The sequence below is a fragment of the Oncorhynchus kisutch genome, unplaced genomic scaffold (assembly GCF_002021735.2).
Source record: "Oncorhynchus kisutch isolate 150728-3 unplaced genomic scaffold, Okis_V2 scaffold3906, whole genome shotgun sequence".
NCBI lineage: Eukaryota > Metazoa > Chordata > Actinopteri > Salmoniformes > Salmonidae > Oncorhynchus > Oncorhynchus kisutch.
The window spans coordinates 74,405-97,175 of record NW_022265851.1 but is presented as its reverse complement, the minus strand read 5'-3'; the positions used below and the strand labels follow the sequence as shown (position 1 = coordinate 97,175).

General features: G+C 49.6%; 1 protein-coding gene across 1 annotated transcript in view; it reads right to left on the bottom strand.

Annotated features, from left to right (window-relative positions):
• Positions 1-22,771, bottom strand: part of LOC116372089 (rho guanine nucleotide exchange factor 39-like) — an 80,968-nt gene that overhangs the window by 19,697 nt on the left and 38,500 nt on the right. The window contains exon 7 of the mRNA XM_031821179.1: positions 2,264-2,392. Coding sequence (XP_031677039.1) covers positions 2,264-2,392 — 129 coding nt within the window. The remainder of the gene's footprint in view (positions 1-2,263; positions 2,393-22,771) is intronic.

The window sequence follows — 22,771 nt, the reverse complement described above, 5'->3', positions numbered from 1 at the left end:
AAAAAAGGTCCAGTTTCCAGGACCACAAATACAAATTCCATCTAGACACCATTGTCCTAGAGCACACACAACTATACATATCTTGGCCTAAACATCAGCGCCACAGGTAACTTCCACAAAGCCGTGAACCATCCCAGAGACAAGTCAAGAAGGACCTTCCAGGCCATCAAAAGAAACATAAAATTCAACACACCAATTAGGATCTGGCTAAAAATACTTGAATCAGTCATAGAGCCCATTGCCCTTTATGGCTGTGAGGTCTGGGGTCCGCTCACCAACCAAGACTTCACGAAATGGGACAAACTCCCAATTGAGAGACTGCATACAGAACTCTGCTAAAATATCCTCAGTGTACAATGTAGAACACCAAACAATGCATGCAGAGCAGAATTAGGCCAATACCCACTAATTATCAAAATCCAGAAAGGAGACGTTCAATTCTACAACCACCTAAAAGGAAGCGATTCCCAAACCTTCCATAACAAAGCCATCACCTACAGAGAGATGAACCTGGAGAAGAGTCCCCTAAGCAAGCTGGTCCTGGGTCTCTGTTCACAAACACAGAAGGAAAACCTGGCTCTCAAGAGAAGACAGGCTATGTGCACACTGCCCACAAAATGGAGGTGAAAACTGAGCTGTTGTTTTTGTTGCCTTACAACCTGGAATTAAAATAGATTTTTGGGGGGGGTTTTGTATCATTTGATTTACACAACATGCCACTTTGAAGATGAAAAATATTTTTTGTGTAAATCAAACAAGAAATAAGAAAATAGAAAACTTGAGCATGCTTGACCCCAAGGTGAATACTTTGTAGAGACACCTTTTGCAGCAATTACAGCTGCAAGTCTCTTGGGGTATGTCTCTATAAGCTTGGCACATCTAGCCACTTGAGCGTTGCTTTAGCAGTAGGCTTAGGGTCATTGTCCTGCTGGAAGGTGAACCTCCGTCCCAGTCTCAAATCTCTGTAAGACTGAAACAGGTTTCCCTCAATAATTTCCCTGTATTTTGCGCCATCCATCATCCCTTCAATTCTGACCAGTTTCCCAGTCCCTGCAGCATGATGCTGCCACCACCATGCTTCACTGTGGGGATGGTGTTCACGGGGTGATGAAAGGTGTTGGGTTTGCGCTCTTCATGTTGACGCTTGCTTGGTGGTGCCCCTTGATTAGTGGTGTTGTAGACTCTGGGGCCATTCAGAACAGGTGTATCAGATACACACAGACCATGTGACACTTAAATCAAGTCCACCTGTTTGCAGTCTAACTAATTAGGTGACTTCTGAAGGTAAATGGTTGCACCAGATCTTATTTAGGGGCTTCATAGCAAAGGGGGTGAATACATACAGCACCACTTTTCCGGTTAGAATTTCTTTAGATTCTTTGAAACAAGCTATTTCACTTTCACTTCACCAATTTGGACTATTTTGTGTTTGTCCATTAGATGAAATCCATAATAAAACTCCATTTACATTACAGGTTGTAATGGGAAGGCTGGTTCCGACAGATCAACGCCGAACAAAGGCGTTCGCACGTAAATACAGTCATGATTTCTTATTCCAAAAAACGGCCGGCGGTTCGTGTGAAAACTATATGATTCATGTTAGAATAGTTCTGAAATGTATCAACGATAAGTCTCCATGTCGATGTGTACAAGCCGACATATTGTCAATCCACTAGGGACCTCGGTTCCATCTAAAGGGTGTATGGTTATTCTGTGTTATTATGTAGTTAGCTAGTAAATAATTAAACCAATGTGTGTAGTACTGAATCATAAGGCTGGGGTTTCTGCAGATCCAAGGTTACGACTGGTCAGAATGATGATTAATCAGATGACTGTTTATCGAGGAAATATATATATCTTCTCGAGTTTAATTCTCGAGATGGTAACGCTTCCGTGGTTCTCTTCCGTGGTGCCCCAAATCCTAATGAAGTAATTGTTATATGATTCGGTTAAAAAAAGGGTAACAATTAAACATATTTAGTTGATTAAATAAATAAGTCATCAGATTAAAGTAAAGTCACAACACCAAAAAAGCACTTTGAATTTAATTGAAAGAGAGAGTGAGAGGGGTAGAGGGTGAGAGGGGTAGAGGGTGAGAGGGACAGAGGGTGAGAGGGGCAGAGGGTGAGAGGGGCAGAGGGTGAGAGGGGCAGAGGGTGAGAGGGCCAGAGGGTGAGAGGGGCAGAAGGGTGAGAGGGGCAGAGGGTGAGAGGGGCAGAGAGTGAGAGGGGTAGAGAGTGAGAGGGGCAGAATCAGAACCAACCTGGAGCTTCCACCTTGGTCTTTCTCCCCTTCAGCAGTCTCTGCACCCGCCGCAGCTGCAGGTGGTTGTCATGGCTGCGGGCGTTGTCCTGGATACGCTGGGATACCTCAGAGATCAGCTTCACCGACCCTAAAGCATCATGGGTAGACAGATGAGGGTTAGCTGCCAGAATGGATTACTGAAACACCCCGGAAGTAGCTAACAGTGCCTTCAGGAAGTACTCATACTCCTTGACCTACTCCACATTGTTTTGTGTTAAAGCCTATATTGAATATAGATAGTAGTGCCACCCATCTACACACAATACCCCATGAAGACAGTCTTTTTTTGTGTGTGTTGCAAATGAAATACAGAAATCTAATTTACACAAGTATTCACACTCCTCAGTCAATACTTTGTAGAAGTAACTTTGTCAAAGATTACAGCTGTGTCTTTCTGGGTAAATCACACCTGAATTCAGTCACACCTGGTAAATCACACCTGAATTCAGTCACACCTGGTAAATCACACCTGAATTCAGTCACACCTGGTAAATCACACCTGAATTCAGTCACACCTGGTAAATCACACCTGAATTCAGTCACACCTGGTAAATCACACCTGAATTCAGTCACACCTGGTAAATCACACCTGAATTCAGTCACACCTGGTAAATCACACCTGAATTCAGTCACACCTGGTAAATCACACCTGAATTCAGTCACACCTGGATTGCCTATAATTATTATTATTTGATTATTCTTCAAGCTCTGTCAAATCGGTTGTGGATCTTTGCTAGACAACCATTTTCAGTTTTTACCATAGATTTTGAAGTAGATTTAAATCAAAACTGTAACTCGGACACTCAGGAATATTCAATGTCTTCTACTCCAGAGTAGATTTGGCCTTGTGTTTTAGGTTATTGTCCTGCTGAAAGGTGACTTCATCTCCCAGTGTCTGACTCCCAGTGTCTGGTGGAAAGCAGACTGAACCAGGTTTTCCTTCATGATTTTGACAGTGCTTAGCTTTATACAGTTTATTTTGTTTATCATGAAAAACTCCCCATTCCTTAACAATTACAACGCTGGAAAATATGGAGTGGTACTCAATGATGTGTTGCACAGGATTTGCCCCCAAACATAACATCCTGTCTGGGGTCCATCTACCTATTCATCCTGTCTGGGTCCTTTTCCCTATTCATCCTGTCTGGGTCCTTTTCCCTATTCATCGTGTCTGGGTCCGGCTACCTGTTCATCCTGTCTGGGTCCGGCTACCTGTTGATCCTGTCTGGGGTCCAGCTACCTATTCATCCTGTCTGGGTCCGGCTACCTATTCATTCTGTCTGGGTCCTTTTCCCTATTCATCCTGTCTGGGTCCGTCTACCTATTCATCCTGTCTGGGTCCATTTCCCTGTTCATCCTGTCTGGGTCCATTTCCCTGTCCATCCTGTCTGGGTCCATTTCCCTGTTCATCCTGTCTGGGTCCATTTCCCTGTTCATCCTGTCTGGGTCCATCCACCTATTCATCCTGTCTGGGTCCATTTCCCTGTTCATCCTGTCTGGGTCCATTTCCCTGTTCATCCTGTCTGGGTCCGTCTACCTATTCATCCTTTCTGGGTCCGTCTACCTGTTCATCCTGTCTGGGTCCGTCTACCTGTTCATCCTGTCTGGGTCCGTCTACCTGTTCATCGTGTCTGGGTCCGTCTACCTGTTCATCCTGTCTGGGTCCAGCTACCTGTTCATCGTGTCTGGGTCCGGCTACCTATTCATTCTGTCTGGGTCCTTTTCCCTATTCATTCTGTCTGGGTCATTTTCCCTATTCATCCTGTCTGGGTCTGTCTACCTGTTCATCCTGTCTGGGTCTGTCTACCTATTCATCCTGTCTGGGTCCATTTCCCTGTTCATCCTGTCTGGGTCCATTTCCCTGTTCATCCTGTCTGGGTCCATTTCCCTGTTCATCCTGTCTGGGTCCATTTCCCTGTTCATCCTGTCTGGGTCCATTTCCCTGTTCATCCTGTCTGGGTCCGTCTACCTGTTCATCCTGTCTGGGTCCGTCTACCTATTCATCCTTTCTGGGTCCAGCTACCCATTCATCCTGTCTGGGTCCAGCTACCCATTCATCCTGTCTGGGTCCGTCTACCTATTCATCCTGTCTGGGTCCGTCCACCTATTCATCCTGTCTGGGTCCATTTCCCTGTTCATCCTGTCTGGGTCCGTCTACCTATTCATCCTTTCTGGGTCCGTCTACCTGTTCATCCTGTCTGGGTCCGTGTACCTGTTCATCCTGTCTGGGTCCGTCTACCTGTTCATCCTGTCTGGGTCCGTCTACCTGTTCATCCTGTCTGGGTCCGTATACCTGTTCATCCTGTCTGGGTCCGTCTACCTGTTCATCGTGTCTGGGTCCGTCTACCTGTTCATCCTGTCTGGGTCCAGCTACCTGTTCATCGTGTCTGGGTCCGGCTACCTATTCATTCTGTCTGGGTCCTTTTCCCTATTCATTCTGTCTGGGTCATTTTCCCTATTCATCCTGTCTGGGTCTGTCTACCTGTTCATCCTGTCTGGGTCTGTCTACCTATTCATCCTGTCTGGGTCCATTTCCCTGTTCATCCTGTCTGGGTCCATTTCCCTGTTCATCCTGTCTGGGTCCATTTCCCTGTTCATCCTGTCTGGGTCCATTTCCCTGTTCATCCTGTCTGGGTCCATTTCCCTGTTCATCCTGTCTGGGTCCATTTCCCTGTTCATCCTGTCTGGGTCCATTTCCCTGTTCATCCTGTCTGGGTCCGTCTACCTGTTCATCCTGTCTGGGTCCGTCTACCTGTTCATCCTGTCTGGGTCCGTCTACCTGTTCATCCTGTCTGGGTCCGTCTACCTATTCATCCTTTCTGGGTCCGTCTACCCGTTCATCCTGTCTGGGTCCAGCTACCCATTCATCCTGTCTGGGTCCGTCTACCTATTCATCCTGTCTGGGTCCGTCTACCTATTCATCCTGTCTGGGTCCGTCTATCTATTCATCCTGTCTGGGTCCGTCTACTTGTTCATCCTGTCTGGGTCCGTCTACCTATTCATCCTGTCTGGGTCCGTCTACCTATTCATCCTTTCTGGGTCCGTCTACCTTTTCACCCTGTCTGGGTCCTTTTCCCTGATCACCCTGTCTGGGTCCGTCTACCTATTCACCCTGTCTGGGTCCGGCTACCTATTCATCCTGTCTGGGTCCTTTTCCCTATTCATCGTGTCTGGGTCCGTCTACCTGTTCATCCTGTCTGGGTCCGGCTACCTGTTCATCCTGTCTGGGGTCCGGCTACCTATTCATCCTGTCTGGGTCCGGCTACCTATTCATCCTGTCTGGGTCCGGCTACCTATTCACCCTGTCTGGGTCCTTTTCCCTGTTCACCCTGTCTGGATCCGGCTACCTATTCACCCTGTCTGGGTCCGGCTACCTATTCATCCTGTCTGGGTCCTTTTCCCTATTCATCGTGTCTGGGTCCGTCTACCTGTTCATCCTGTCTGGGTCCGGCTACCTGTTCATCCTGTCTGGGGTCCGGCTACCTATTCATCCTGTCTGGGTCCGGCTACCTATTCATCCTGTCTGGGTCCGGCTACCTATTCATCCTGTCTGGGTCCGGCTACCTATTCATCCTGTCTGGGTCCGTCTACCTGTTCATCCTGTCTGGGTCCGTCTACCTGTTCATCCTGTCTGGGTCCATTTCCCTATTCATCGTGTCTGGGTCCGTCTACCTGTTCATCCTGTCTGGGTCCGGCTACCTGTTCATCCTGTCTGGGGTCCGGCTACCTATTCATCCTGTCTGGGTCCGGCTACCTATTCATCCTGTCTGGGTCCGGCTACCTATTCACCCTGTCTGGGTCCTTTTCCCTGTTCACCCTGTCTGGGTCCGGCTACCTATTCACCCTGTCTGGGTCCGGCTACCTATTCATCCTGTCTGGGTCCTTTTCCCTATTCATCGTGTCTGGGTCCGGCTACCTGTTCATCCTGTCTGGGGTCCGGCTACCTATTCATCCTGTCTGGGTCCGGCTACCTATTCATCCTGTCTGGGTCCGGCTACCTATTCATCCTGTCTGGGTCCGGCTACCTATTCATCCTGTCTGGGTCCATCTACCTGTTCATCCTGTCTGGGTCCATCTACCTATTCATCCTGTCTGGGTCCGTATACCTATTCATCCTGTCTGGGTCCGTATACCTATTCATCCTGTCTGGGTCCTTTCCCTGTTCATCCTGTCTGGGTCCAGCTACCCATTCATCCTGTCTGGGTCCCGGCTACCTATTCATCCTGTCTGGGTCCGTCTACCTGTTCATCCTGTCTGGGACCCGGCTACCTATTTATCCTGTCTGGGTCCTTTTCCCTGTTCATTCTGTCTGGGTCCATCTACCTGTTCATCTTGTCTGGGTCCATCTACCTATTCATCCTGTCTGGGTCCGGCTACCTATTCATCCTGTCTGGGTCCTTTTCCCTGTTCATTCTGTCTGGGTCCATCTACCTGTTCATTCTGTCTGGGTCCATCTACCTGTTCATCTTGTCTGGGTCCGGATACCTATTGACCCTGTCTGGGTCCTTTTCCCTATTCATCCTGTCTGGGTCCTTTTCCCTGTTCATCCTGTCTGGGTCCATCTACCTGTTCATCCTGTCTGGGTCCGGCTACCTATTCACCCTGTCTGGGTCCGTATACCTATTCATCCTGTCTGGGTCCGGATACCTATTCATCCTGTCTGGGTCCGGATACCTATTCATCCTGTCTGGGTCCGGATACCTATTCATCCTGTCTGGGTCCATCTACCTATTCATCCTGCCTGGGTCCGGATACCTATTCATTCTGTCTGGGTCCATCTACCTGTTCATTCTGTCTGGGTCCATCTACCTGTTCATCTTGTCTAGGTCCGGATACCTATTGACCCTGTCTGGGTCCGGATACCTATTGACCCTGTCTGGGTCCTTTTCCCTATTCATCCTGTCTGGGTCCATTTCCCTGTTCATCCTGTCTGGGTCCATCTACCTGTTCATCCTGTCTGGGTCCGGCTACCTATTCACCCTGTCTGGGTCCGTATACCTATTCATTCTGTCTGGGTCCTTTTCCCTATTCATTCTGTCTGGGTCATTTTCCCTATTCATCCTGTCTGGGTCTGTCTACCTGTTCATCCTGTCTGGGTCTGTCTACCTATTCATCCTGTCTGGGTCCATTTCCCTGTTCATCCTGTCTGGGTCCATTTCCCTGTTCATCCTGTCTGGGTCCATTTCCCTGTTCATCCTGTCTGGGTCCATTTCCCTGTTCATCCTGTCTGGGTCCATTTCCCTGTTCATCCTGTCTGGGTCCATTTCCCTGTTCACCCTGTCTGGATCCGGCTACCTATTCACCCTGTCTGGGTCCGGCTACCTATTCATCCTGTCTGGGTCCTTTTCCCTATTCATCGTGTCTGGGTCCGTCTACCTGTTCATCCTGTCTGGGTCCGGTTACCTGTTCATCCTGTCTGGGGTCCGGCTACCTATTCATCCTGTCTGGGTCCGGCTACCTATTCATCCTGTCTGGGTCCGGCTACCTATTCATCCTGTCTGGGTCCGGCTACCTATTCATCCTGTCTGGGTCCGGCTACCTATTCACCCTGTCTGGGTCCTTTTCCCTGTTCACCCTGTCTGGGTCCGGCTACCTATTCACCCTGTCTGGGTCCGGCTACCTATTCATCCTGTCTGGGTCCTTTTCCCTATTCATCGTGTCTGGGTCCGGCTACCTGTTCATCCTGTCTGGGGTCCGGCTACCTATTCATCCTGTCTGGGTCCGGCTACCTATTCATCCTGTCTGGGTCCGGCTACCTATTCATCCTGTCTGGGTCCGGCTACCTATTCATCCTGTCTGGGTCCATCTACCTGTTCATCCTGTCTGGGTCCATCTACCTATTCATCCTGTCTGGGTCCGTATACCTATTCATCCTGTCTGGGTCCGTATACCTATTCATCCTGTCTGGGTCCGTCTACCTGTTCATCCTGTCTGGGTCCTTTCCCTGTTCATCCTGTCTGGGTCCAGCTACCCATTCATCCTGTCTGGGTCCCGGCTACCTATTCATCCTGTCTGGGTCCGTCTACCTGTTCATCCTGTCTGGGACCCGGCTACCTATTTATCCTGTCTGGGTCCTTTTCCCTGTTCATTCTGTCTGGGTCCATCTACCTGTTCATCTTGTCTGGGTCCATCTACCTATTCATCCTGTCTGGGTCCCGGCTACCTATTCATCCTGTCTGGGTCCTTTTCCCTGTTCATTCTGTCTGGGTCCATCTACCTGTTCATTCTGTCTGGGTCCATCTACCTGTTCATCTTGTCTGGGTCCGGATACCTATTGACCCTGTCTGGGTCCTTTTCCCTATTCATCCTGTCTGGGTCCTTTTCCCTGTTCATCCTGTCTGGGTCCATCTACCTGTTCATCCTGTCTGGGTCCGGCTACCTATTCACCCTGTCTGGGTCCGGATACCTATTCATCCTGTCTGGGTCCGGATACCTATTCATCCTGTCTGGGTCCGGATACCTATTCATCCTGTCTGGGTCCGGATACCTATTCATCCTGTCTGGGTCCGGATACCTATTCATCCTGTCTGGGTCCATCTACCTATTCATCCTGCCTGGGTCCGGATACCTATTCATTCTGTCTGGGTCCATCTACCTGTTCATTCTGTCTGGGTCCATCTACCTGTTCATCTTGTCTGGGTCCGGATACCTATTGACCCTGTCTGGGTCCGGATACCTATTCATCCTGTCTGGGTCCTTTTCCCTATTCATCCTGTCTGGGTCCGGCTACCTATTCATCCTGTCTGGGTCCGGCTACCTATTCATCCTGTCTGGGTCCGTCTACCTGTTCATCCTGTCTGGGTCCATCTACCTGTTCATCCTGTCTGGGTCCATTTCCCTATTCATCGTGTCTGGGTCCGTCTACCTGTTCATCCTGTCTGGGTCCGGCTACCTGTTCATCCTGTCTGGGGTCCGGCTACCTATTCATCCTGTCTGGGTCCGGCTACCTATTCATCCTGTCTGGGTCCGGCTACCTATTCACCCTGTCTGGGTCCTTTTCCCTGTTCACCCTGTCTGGGTCCGGCTACCTATTCACCCTGTCTGGGTCCGGCTACCTATTCATCCTGTCTGGGTCCTTTTCCCTATTCATCGTGTCTGGGTCCGGCTACCTGTTCATCCTGTCTGGGGTCCGGCTACCTATTCATCCTGTCTGGGTCCGGCTACCTATTCATCCTGTCTGGGTCCGGCTACCTATTCATCCTGTCTGGGTCCGGCTACCTATTCATCCTGTCTGGGTCCATCTACCTGTTCATCCTGTCTGGGTCCATCTACCTGTTCATCCTGTCTGGGTCCGGCTACCTATTCATCCTGTCTGGGTCCGTATACCTATTCATCCTGTCTGGGTCCGTATACCTATTCATCCTGTCTGGGTCCGTCTACCTGTTCATCCTGTCTGGGTCCTTTTCCCTGTTCATCCTGTCTGGGTCCAGCTACCCATTCATCCTGTCTGGGTCCCGGCTACCTATTCATCCTGTCTGGGTCCGTCTACCTGTTCATCCTGTCTGGGACCCGGCTACCTATTTATCCTGTCTGGGTCCTTTTCCCTGTTCATTCTGTCTGGGTCCATCTACCTGTTCATCTTGTCTGGGTCCATCTACCTATTCATCCTGTCTGGGTCCGGCTACCTATTCATCCTGTCTGGGTCCTTTTCCCTGTTCATTCTGTCTGGGTCCATCTACCTGTTCATTCTGTCTGGGTCCATCTACCTGTTCATCTTGTCTGGGTCCGGATACCTATTGACCCTGTCTGGGTCCTTTTCCCTATTCATCCTGTCTGGGTCCATCTACCTGTTCATCCTGTCTGGGTCCGGCTACCTATTCACCCTGTCTGGGTCCGGATACCTATTCATCCTGTCTGGGTCCGGATACCTATTCATCCTGTCTGGGTCCGGATACCTATTCATCCTGTCTGGGTCCGGATACCTATTCATCCTGTCTGGGTCCGGATACCTATTCATCCTGTCTGGGTCCATCTACCTATTCATCCTGCCTGGGTCCGGATACCTATTCATCCTGCCTGGGTTCGGATACCTATTCATTCTGTCTGGGTCCATCTACCTGTTCATTCTGTCTGGGTCCATCTACCTATTGACCCTGTCTGGGTCCGGATACCTATTGACCCTGTCTGGGTCCGGATACCTATTGACCCTGTCTGGGTCCTTTTCCCTATTCATCCTGTCTGGGTCCTTTTCCCTGTTCATCCTGTCTGGGTCCATCTACCTGTTCATCCTGTCTGGGTCCGGCTACCTATTCACCCTGTCTGGGTCCGTATACCTATTCACCCTGTCTGGGTCCGGATACCTATTCATCCTGTCTGGGTCCGGATACCTATTCATCCTGTCTGGGTCCGGATACCTATTCATCCTGCCTGGGTCCGGATACCTATTCATCCTGCCTGGGTCCGGATACCTATTCATCCTGCCTGGGTCCGGATACCTATTCATCCTGCCTGGGTCCGGATACCTATTCATCCTGCCTGGGTCCGGATACCTATTCATCCTGTCTGGGTCCGGATACCTATTCATCCTGTCTGGGTCCGGATACCTATTCATCCTGTCTGGGTCCGGATACCTATTCATCCTGTCTGGGTCCGGATACCTATTCATCCTGTCTGGGTCCGGATACCTATTCATCCTGTCTGGGTCCGGATACCTATTCATCCTGTCTGGGTCCGGATACCTATTCATCCTGTCTGGGTCCGGATACCTATTCATCCTGTCTGGGTCCGGATACCTATTCATCCTGTCTGGGTCCGGATACCTATTCATCCTGTCTGGGTCCGGATACCTATTCATCCTGTCTGGGTCCGGATACCTATTCATCCTGTCTGGGTCCGGATACCTATTCATCCTGTCTGGGTCCGGATACCTATGCATCCTGTCTGGGTCCGGATACCTATTCATCCTGTCTGGGTCCGGATACCTATTCATCCTGTCTGGGTCCGGATACCTATTCATCCTGTCTGGGTCCGGATACCTATTCATCCTGTCTGGGTCCGGATACCTATTCATCCTGTCTGGGTCCGGATACCTATTCATCCTGTCTGGGTCCGGATACCTATTCATCCTGTCTGGGTCCGGATACCTATTCATCCTGTCTGGGTCCGGATACCTATTCATCCTGTCTGGGTCCGGATACCTATTCATCCTGTCTGGGTCCGGATACCTATTCATCCTGTCTGGGTCCGGATACCTATTCATCCTGTCTGGGTCCGGATACCTATTCATCCTGTCTGGGTCCGGATACCTATTCATCCTGTCTGGGTCCGGATACCTATTCATCCTGTCTGGGTCCGGATACCTATTCATCCTGTCTGGGTCCGGATACCTATTCATCCTGTCTGGGTCCGGATACCTATTCATCCTGTCTGGGTCCGGATACCTATTCATCCTGTCTGGTCCGGATACCTATTCATCCTGTCTGGGTCCGGATACCTATTCATCCACAACTATCAAGCTCTACATGGTGCAGTATGTTCTCTATATGGTGCAGTATGTTCTCTACGTGGTGCAGTATGTTCTCTACGTGGTGCAGTATGTTCTCTACGTGGTGCAGTATGTTCTCTACATGTAACCAGACAACACATGGTGCAGTATGTTCTCTACAGGGTGCAGTATGTTCTCTACGTGGTGCAGTATGTTCTCTACGTGTAACCAGACAACAACACATGGTGCAGTATGTTCTCTACGTGGTGCAGTATGTTCTCTACATGGTGCGGTATGTTCTCTACATGTAACCAGACAACACATGGTGCAGTATGTTCTCTACAGGGTGCAGTCTGTTCTCTACATGTAACCAGACAACACATGGTGCAGTATGTTCTCTACAGGGTGCAGTCTGTTCTCTACATGTAACCAGACAACACATGGTGCAGTATGTTCTCTATATGGTGCAGTATGTTCTCTATGTGTAACCAGACAACACATGGTGCAGTATGTTCTCTACGTGGTGCAGTATGTTCTCTACGTGGTGCAGTATGTTCTCTACGTGGTGCAGTATGTTCTCTACATGGTGCAGTATGTTCTCTACATGGTGCAGTATGTTCTCTACATGGTGCAGTATGTTCTCTACGTGGTGCAGTATGTTCTCTACATGGTGCAGTATGTTCTCTACATGGTGCAGTATGTTCTCTACATGGTGCAGTATGTTCTCTATGTGTAACCAGGCAACAACACATGGTGCAGTATGTTCTCTATGTGTAACCAGGCAACAACACATGGTGCAGTATGTTCTCTACGTGGTGCAGTATGTTCTCTACGTGGTGCAGTATGTTCTCTATGTGTAACCAGGCAACAACACATGGTGCAGTATTTTCTCTACGTGGTGCAGTATGTTCTCTACGTGGTGCAGTATGTTCTCTACGTGGTGCAGTATGTTCTCTATGTGTAACCAGGCAACAACACATGGTGCAGTATGTTCTCTACGTGGTGCAGTATGTTCTCTATGTGTAACCAGGCAACAACACATGGTGCAGTATTTTCTCTACGTGGTGCAGTATGTTCTCTACGTGGTGCAGTATTCTCTATGTGTAACCAGGCAACAACACATGGTGCAGTATGTTCTCTACATGGTGCAGTATGTTCTCTACATGGTGCAGTATGTTCTCTATGTGTAACCAGGCAACAACACTGCTTTCATCCAGTCAGAGTGACTCTTTTGATGAATGGTTTGTTTGAGTCTAAGGCCTCATTCGCGCACACACACAGATGTGTTTGATTGCATCATCACCCCCTGTTGAGAGCTGACCAGGGGTGCACAAATTAAACCGTGAAAACACTCCTGATTGGCTTAGATATGCCTACCGCAATGCTGTGTAGCCAGCCACATAATTAGAGTGCTTCTGGTCTGTGCCACGGGCGGGCGGGTAGGTGGGCGCGCGCACACACACACACACACACACAGGTTGGGCCCTCAGCAGTCACAGCCTAACTGTGTGAAAACACAGGACCACCTCTCCTCTCCTTATGAAGTCTTTCATAATCAGAAGCACTCGTTTGGTTAAACAAGCCACTCTCCTTATTGACCTCAACAGGACACCTCTCCTCTCCTTAGCGACCTCAACAGGACACCACCTCTCCTTATCGACCTCAACAGGACACCACCTCTCCTTATCGACCTCAACAGGACACCACCTCTCCTTATCGACCTCAACAGGACACCACCTCTCCTTATCGACCTCAACAGGACACCTCTCTTCTCCTTATTGACCTCAACAGGACACCTCTCCTCTCCTTATTGACCTCAACAGGACACCTCTCCTCTCCTTATTGACCTCAACAGGACACCTCTCCTCTCCTTATTGACCTTAACAGGACACCCCTCTCCTCTCCTTATTGACCTTAACAGGTCACCTCTCCTTATTGACCTCAACAGGACACCTCTCCTCTCCTTATTGATCTCAACAGGTCACCTCTCCTCTCCTTATTGACCTCAACAGGTCACCTCTCCTCTCCTTATTAACAAGCTCTGCGAGGAACTGAACCCGAAACAAAGCAGACCAATCAACTACACCAGGGGTCATCAACTAGATTCAGCCGCGGGTCATTTGTATGTGATCACATACAGGGCCTTCATAAACCCCCCAAAATCTGAGGGGGTAACAAAGTAGGTGTGGATGGCTGGTGGGCGGTCTGGGGGAGGACAAAGTAGGTGTGGATGGCTGGTGGCCGGTCGGGGGGGGGGGGGGGGGGGGGGGGACAAAGTAGGTATGGATGGCTGGTGGGCGGTCTGGGGGGGCGACAAAGTAGGTGTGGATGGCTGGTGGGGGGGGACAAAGTAGGTGTGGATGGCTGGTGGCCGGTCGGGGGGACAAAGTAGGTGTGGATGGCTGGTGGGCGGTCTGGGGGGGCGACAAAGTAGGTGTGGATGGCTGGGGGCGGTCTGGAGGGGACAAAGTAGGTGTGGATGGCTGGTGGGCGGTCGGGGGGGGGGGGGGGTGGGGGGACAAAGTCACTACTTTTGACCAGAATGACACCCTAATCCCTATGTAGTGCACTACTTTTGACCAGAACGGCACCCTAATCCCTATGTAGTGCACTACTTTTGACCAGAACGGCACCCTAATCCCTATGTAGTGCACTACTTTTGACTAGGGGGAGGGCTCTAGTCTAAAATAGTGCATTTGTGATGTAAACCCAGCGTATGATCACGATGATGCTCGAGCCTCGAGGCGGTCTGCGTCTTTTTTTTCCCTCTACGATAGATGAAATAATCCGGTCCTAATTGCGGCCGCTTATCTTCACAACAAATTACAACGTTACGAAACCAACAACAACAAAGAAGACCCAAAACAAAGCCATCTGTGGGTTGGAGAGAGAGGCGGTTATGGTTTCTGAATCTTCTTCATTAAAATGGGTCTTTATTGCCTCTTTTAATAAAAACAACAACTTGGTAATTGCTGTTGCCTCAGATCAGTTCGGTTGTGGGAGTGCATCCCAGCTGGCACCCTATTCCCTCCATAGTGCACTACTGGCACCCTATTCCCTCCATAGTGCACTACTGGCACCCTATTCCCTCCATAGTGCACTACTGGCACCCTATTCCCTCCATAGTGCACTACTGGCACCCTATTCCCTCCATAGTGCACTACTGGCACCCTATTCCCTCCATAGTGCACTACTGGCACCCTATTCCCTCCATAGGGCACTACTGGCACCCTATTCCCTACATAGGGCACTACTGGCACCCTATTCCCTACATAGGGCACTACCGACACCCTATTCCCTACATAGGGCACTACCGACACCCTATTCCCTACATAGGGCACTACCGACACCCTATTCCCTACATAGGGCACTACCGACACCCTATTCCCTACATAGGGCACTACCGACACCCTATTCCCTACATAGGGCACTACCGACACCCTATTCCCTACATAGGGCACTGCCGACACCCTATTCCCTACATAGGGCACTACTGACACCCTATTCCCTACATAGGGCACTACTGACACCCTATTCCCTACATAGGGCACTACTGACACCCTATTCCCTCCATAGGGCACTACTGACACCCTATTCCCTACATAGGGCACTACTGACACCCTATTCCCTACATAGGGCACTACTGACACCCTATTCCCTACATAGGGCACTACTGGTACCCTATTCCCTACATAGGGCACTACTGACACCCTATTCCCTACATAGTACACTACTGGCACCCTATTCCCTACATAGTGCACTACTGGCACCCTATTCCCTCCATAGTACACTACTGGCACCCTATTCCCTACATAGTGCACTACTGGCACCCTATTCCCTACATAGTACACTACTGGCACCCTATTCCCTACATAGTACACTACTGGCACCCTATTCCCTACATAGTACACTACTGGCACCCTATTCCCTACATAGTACACTACTGGCACCCTATTCCCTACATAGTACACTACTGGCACCCTATTCCCTACATAGTACACAACTGGCACCCTATTCCCTCCATAGTACACTACTGGCACCCTATTCCCTACATAGTACACTACTGGCACCCTATTCCCTCCATAGTACACTACTGGCACCCTATTCCCTACATAGTGCACTACTGGCACCCTATTCCCTACATAGTACACTACTGGCACCCTATTCCCTACATAGTGCACTACTGGCACCCTATTCCCTACATAGTGCACTACTGGCACCCTATTCCCTCCATAGTACACTACTGGCACCCTATTCCCTACATAGTGCACTACTGGCACCCTATTCCCTACATAGTACACTACTGGCACCCTATTCCCTACATAGTACACTACTGGCACCCTATTCCCTACATAGTGCACTACTGGCACTCTATTCCCTCCATAGTACACTACTGGCACCCTATTCCCTACATAGTGCACTACTGGCACCCTATTCCCTACATAGTACACTACTGGCACCCTATTCCCTCCATAGTACACTACGGGCACCCTATTCCCTACATAGTGCACCCTATTCCCTACATAGTACACTACTGGCACCCTATTCCCTCCATAGTGCACTACTGGTACCCTATTCCCTCCATAGTACACTACGGGCACCCTATTCCCTACATAGTGCACCCTATTCCCTACATAGTACACTACTGGTACCCTATTCCCTCCATAGTATACTACTGGCACCCTATTCCCTACATAGTACACTACTGGTACCCTATTCCCTCCATAGTACACTACTGGCACCCTATTCCCTCCATAGTACACTACTGGCACCCTATTCCCTCCATAGTACACTACTGGCACCCTATTCCCTCCATAGTACACTACTGGCACCCTATTCCCTACATAGTGCACTACTGGCACCCTATTCCCTACATAGTACACTACTGGCACCCTATTCCCTCCATAGTACACTACTGGCACCCTATTCCCTCCATAGTACACTACTGGCACCCTATTCCCTCCATAGTACACTACTGGCACCCTATTCCCTACATAGGGCACTACTGGCACCCTATTCCCTACATAGTGCACTACTGGCACCCTATTCCCTACATAGTGCACTACTGGCACCCTATTCCCTACATAGGGCACTACTGGCACCCTATTCCCTCCATAGTACACTACTGGCACCCTATTCCCTCCATAGTACACTACTGGCACCCTATTCCCTCCATAGTACACTACTGGCACCCTATTCCCTCCATAGTACACTACTGGCACCCTATTCCCTCCATAGTACACTACTGGCACCCTATTCCCTACATAGTGCACTACTGGCACCCTATTCCCTACATAGGGCACTACTGGCACCCTATTCCCTACATAGTACACTACTGGCACCCTATTCCCTCCATAGTACACTACGGGCACCCTATTCCCTACATAGTGCACCCTATTCCCTACATAGTACACTACTGGCACCCTATTCCCTCCATAGTGCACTACTGGTACCCTATTCCCTCCATAGTACACTACGGGCACCCTATTCCCTACATAGTGCACCCTATTCCCTACATAGTACACTACTGGTACCCTATTCCCTCCATAGTATACTACTGGCACCCTATTCCCTACATAGTACACTACTGGTACCCTATTCCCTCCATAGTACACTACTGGCACCCTATTCCCTCCATAGTACACTACTGGCACCCTATTCCCTCCATAGTACACTACTGGCACCCTATTCCCTCCATAGTACACTACTGGCACCCTATTCCCTACATAGTGCACTACTGGCACCCTATTCCCTACATAGTACACTACTGGCACCCTATTCCCTCCATAGTACACTACTGGCACCCTATTCCCTCCATAGTACACTACTGGCACCCTATTCCCTCCATAGTACACTACTGGCACCCTATTCCCTACATAGGGCACTACTGGCACCCTATTCCCTACATAGTGCACTACTGGCACCCTATTCCCTACATAGTGCACTACTGGCACCCTATTCCCTACATAGGGCACTACTGGCACCCTATTCCCTCCATAGTACACTACTGGCACCCTATTCCCTCCATAGTACACTACTGGCACCCTATTCCCTCCATAGTACACTACTGGCACCCTATTCCCTCCATAGTACACTACTGGCACCCTATTCCCTCCATAGTACACTACTGGCACCCTATTCCCTACATAGTGCACTACTGGCACCCTATTCCCTACATAGGGCACTACTGGCACCCTATTCCCTACATAGGGCACTACTGGCACCCTATTCCCTACATAGTGCACTACTGGCACCCTATTCCCTACATAGTGCACTACTGGCACCCTATTCCCTACATAGTGCACTACTGGCACCCTATTCCCTACATAGTGCACTACTGGCACCCTATTCCCTACATAGTGCACTACTGGCACCCTATTCCCTCGATAGTACACTACTGGCTCCCTATTCCCTCCATAGTGCACTACTGGCACCCTATTCCCTACATAGTGCACCACTGGCACCCTATTCCCTCGATAGTACACTACTGGCACCCTATTCCCTACATAGTGCACCCTATTCCCTCCATAGTACACTACTGGCACCCTATTCCCTACATAGTGCACCCTATTCCCTCCATAGTACACTACTGGCACCCTATTCCCTCCATAGTACACTACTGGCACCCTATTCCCTACATAGTGCACCCTATTCCCTCCATAGTACACTACTGGCACCCTATTCCCTACATAGTGCACCCTATTCCCTCCATAGTGCACTACTGGCACCCTATTCCCTCCATAGTACACTACTGGCACCCTATTCCCTACATAGTACACTACTGGCACCCTATTCCCTCCATAGTACACTACTGGCACCCTATTCCCTCCATAGTACACTACTGGCACCCTATTCCCTCCATAGTACACTACTGGCACCCTATTCCCTCCATAGTACACTACTGGCACCCTATTCCCTCCATAGTACACTACTGGCACCCTATTCCCTACATAGTACACTACTGGCACCCTATTCCCTACATAGTACACTACTGGCACCCTATTCCCTACATAGTACACTACTGGCACCCTATTCCCTACATAGTGCACTACTGGCACCCTATTCCCTCCATAGTACACTACTGGCACCCTATTCCCTACATAGTGCACTACTGGCACCCTATTCCCTACATAGTACACTACTGGCACCCTATTCCCTCCATAGTACACTACTGGCACCCTATTCCCTACATAGTGCACTACTGGCACCCTATTCCCTCCATAGTACACTACGGGCACCCTATTCCCTACATAGTGCACCCTATTCCCTACATAGTACACTACTGGCACCCTATTCCCTACATAGTGCACTACTGGCACCCTATTCCCTACATAGTACACTACTGGCACCCTATTCCCTCCATAGTACACTACTGGCACCCTATTCCCTCCATAGTACACTACTGGCACCCTATTCCCTACATAGGGCACTACTGGCACCCTATTCCCTACATAGTGCACCCTATTCCCTCCATAGTACACTACGGGCACCCTATTCCCTATAGTGCACCCTATTCCCTACATAGTACACTACTGGCACCCTATTCCCTCCATAGTGCACTACTGGTACCCTATTCCCTCCATAGTACACTACGGGCACCCTATTCCCTACATAGTGCACCCTATTCCCTACATAGTACACTACTGGTACCCTATTCCCTCCATAGTACACTACTGGCACCCTATTCCCTACATAGTACACTACTGGTACCCTATTCCCTCCATAGTACACTACTGGCACCCTATTCCCTACATAGTACACTACTGGCACCCTATTCCCTACATAGTACACTACTGGCACCCTATTCCCTCCATAGTACACTACTGGCACCCTATTCCCTCCATAGTACACTACTGGCACCCTATTCCCTACATAGTGCACTACTGGCACCCTATTCCCTCCATAGTACACTACTGGCACCCTATTCCCTACATAGGGCACTACTGGCACCCTATTCCCTACATAGTGCACTACTGGCACCCTATTCCCTACATAGTGCACTACTGGCACCCTATTCCCTACATAGTGCACTACTGGCACCCTATTCCCTCGATAGTACACTACTGGCTCCCTATTCCCTCCATAGTGCACTACTGGCACCCTATTCCCTACATAGTGCACTACTGGCACCCTATTCCCTCGATAGTACACTACTGGCACCCTATTCCCTACATAGTGCACCCTATTCCCTCCATAGTACACTACTGGCACCCTATTCCCTACATAGTGCACCCTATTCCCTCCATAGTACACTACTGGCACCCTATTCCCTCCATAGTACACTACTGGCACCCTATTCCCTACATAGTGCACCCTATTCCCTCCATAGTACACTACTGGCACCCTATTCCTTACATAGTGCACCCTATTCCCTCCATAGTGCACTACTGGCACCCTATTCCCTCCATAGTACACTACTGGCACCCTATTCCCTACATAGGGCACTACTGGCACCCTATTCCCTACATAGTGCACCCTATTCCCTCCATAGTACACTACTGGCACCCTATTCCCTACATAGTGCACTACTGGCACCCTATTCCCTCCATAGTACACTACTGGCACCCTATTCCCTACATAGTGCACCCTATTCCCTCCATAGTGCACTACTGGCACCCTATTCCCTAAATAGTGCACTACTGGCACCCTATTCCCTCCATAGTACACTACGGGCACCCTATTCCCTACATAGTGCACCCTATTCCCTACATAGTACACTACTGGCACCCTATTCCCTCCATAGTGCACTACTGGTACCCTATTCCCTCCATAGTACACTACGGGCACCCTATTCCCTACATAGTGCACCCTATTCCCTACATAGTACACTACTGGTACCCTATTCCCTCCATAGTATACTACTGGCACCCTATTCCCTACATAGTACACTACTGGTACCCTATTCCCTCCATAGTACACTACTGGCACCCTATTCCCTACATAGTACACTACTGGCACCCTATTCCCTCCATAGTACACTACTGGTACCCTATTCCCTCCATAGTACACTACTGGCACCCTATTCCCTACATAGTACACTACTGGCACCCTATTCCCTCCATAGTACACTACTGGCACCCTATTCCCTCCATAGTACACTACTGGCACCCTATTCCCTACATAGTGCACTACTGGCACCCTATTCCCTACATAGTGCACTACTGGCACCCTACTCCCTCCATAGTACACTACTGGCACCCTATTCCCTCCATAGTACACTACTGGCACCCTATTCCCTACATAGGGCACTACTGACACCCTATTCCCTACATAGTGCACTACTGACACCCTATTCCCTACATAGTGCACTACTGGCACCCTATTCCCTCCATAGTGCACTACTGGCACCCTATTCCCTCCATAGTGCACTACTGGCACCCTATTCCCTCCATAGTACACTACTGGCACCCTATTCCCTACATAGTGCACTACTGGCACCCTATTCCCTACATAGTACACTACTGGCACCCTATTCCCTCCATAGTACACTACTGGCACCCTATTTCCTACATAGTGCACTACTGGCACCCTATTCCCTCCATAGTACACTACGGGCACCCTATTCCCTATAGTGCACCCTATTCCCTCCATAGTACACTACTGGCACCCTATTCCCTACATAGTGCACCCTATTCCCTCCATAGTGCACTACTGGCACCCTATTCCCTCCATAGTGCACTACTGGCACCCTATTCCCTCGATAGTACACTACTGGCACCCTATTCCCTATAGTGCACCCTATTCCCTCCATAGTACACTACTGGCACCCTATTCCCTACATAGTGCACCCTATTCCCTCCATAGTACACTACTGGCACCCTATTCCCTCCATAGTACACTACTGGCACCCTATTCCCTACATAGTGCACCCTATTCCCTCCATAGTGCACTACTGGCACCCTATTCCCTCCATAGTACACTACTGGCACCCTATTCCCTCCATAGTACACTACTGGCACCCTATTCCCTACATAGTGCACCCTATTCCCTCCATAGTGCACTACTGGCACCCTATTCCCTCCATAGTACACTACTGGCACCCTATTCCCTACATAGTGCACCCTATTCCCTCCATAGTGCACTACTGGCACCCTATTCCCTCCATAGTACACTACTGGCACCCTATTCCCTACATAGGGCACTACTGGCACCCTATTCCCTACATAGTGCACCCTATTCCCTCCATAGTACACTACTGGCACCCTATTCCCTACATAGTGCACCCTATTCCCTCCATAGTGCACTACTGGCACCCTATTCCCTACATAGTGCACTACTGGCACCCTATTCCCTCCATAGCACACTACTGGCACCCTATTCCCTACATAGGGCACTACTGGCACCCTATTCCCTACATAGTGCACCCTATTCCCTCCATAGCACACTACTGGCACCCTATTCCCTACATAGTGCACTACTGGCACACTATTCCCTCCATAGCACACTACTGGCACCCTATTCCCTCCATAGTGCACTACTGGCACCCTATTCCCTCCATAGTGCACTACTGGCACCCTATTCCCTACATAGTGCACTACTGGCACCCTATTCCCTACATAGGGCACTTCTTCTGACCAGGGTCACATACCATTTCAGATGCAGCACAGCCTTCACATTAATAATACAAACAGTAAACCCCAATAGTCATTCTGAGAACACTCCTCCACTACATGTTTGTGAACACGTCATGATTTCATTTATCAATTATGTTGAAATAGTACGCAGTTATAAAAAGGGTGCTTCGTGACGTTAACTCCTCCATATTTTGACAGGGAGTGTTTTTTTTAAAGAGGGGGGGGGGGGGTGTTGTGTTGAGTGGTTTGTGGTGCGGGTTGGTGGTTCACGGGGAGCATATTAAGAGTGCAGTGTGAGGTCACATTAACACACACACACACAGAGTGGATGAGGAAAACTCTTGAAGTACGGTAATTACAACAATTCTAACCGACGCTGTTGATTCCACACACAGAAAGATAAACAAAACAACAAGAGGGGAATTAAAACAACAAAGCCTCCTGAGTTCTCTCTCAACTCGTTAGTTTG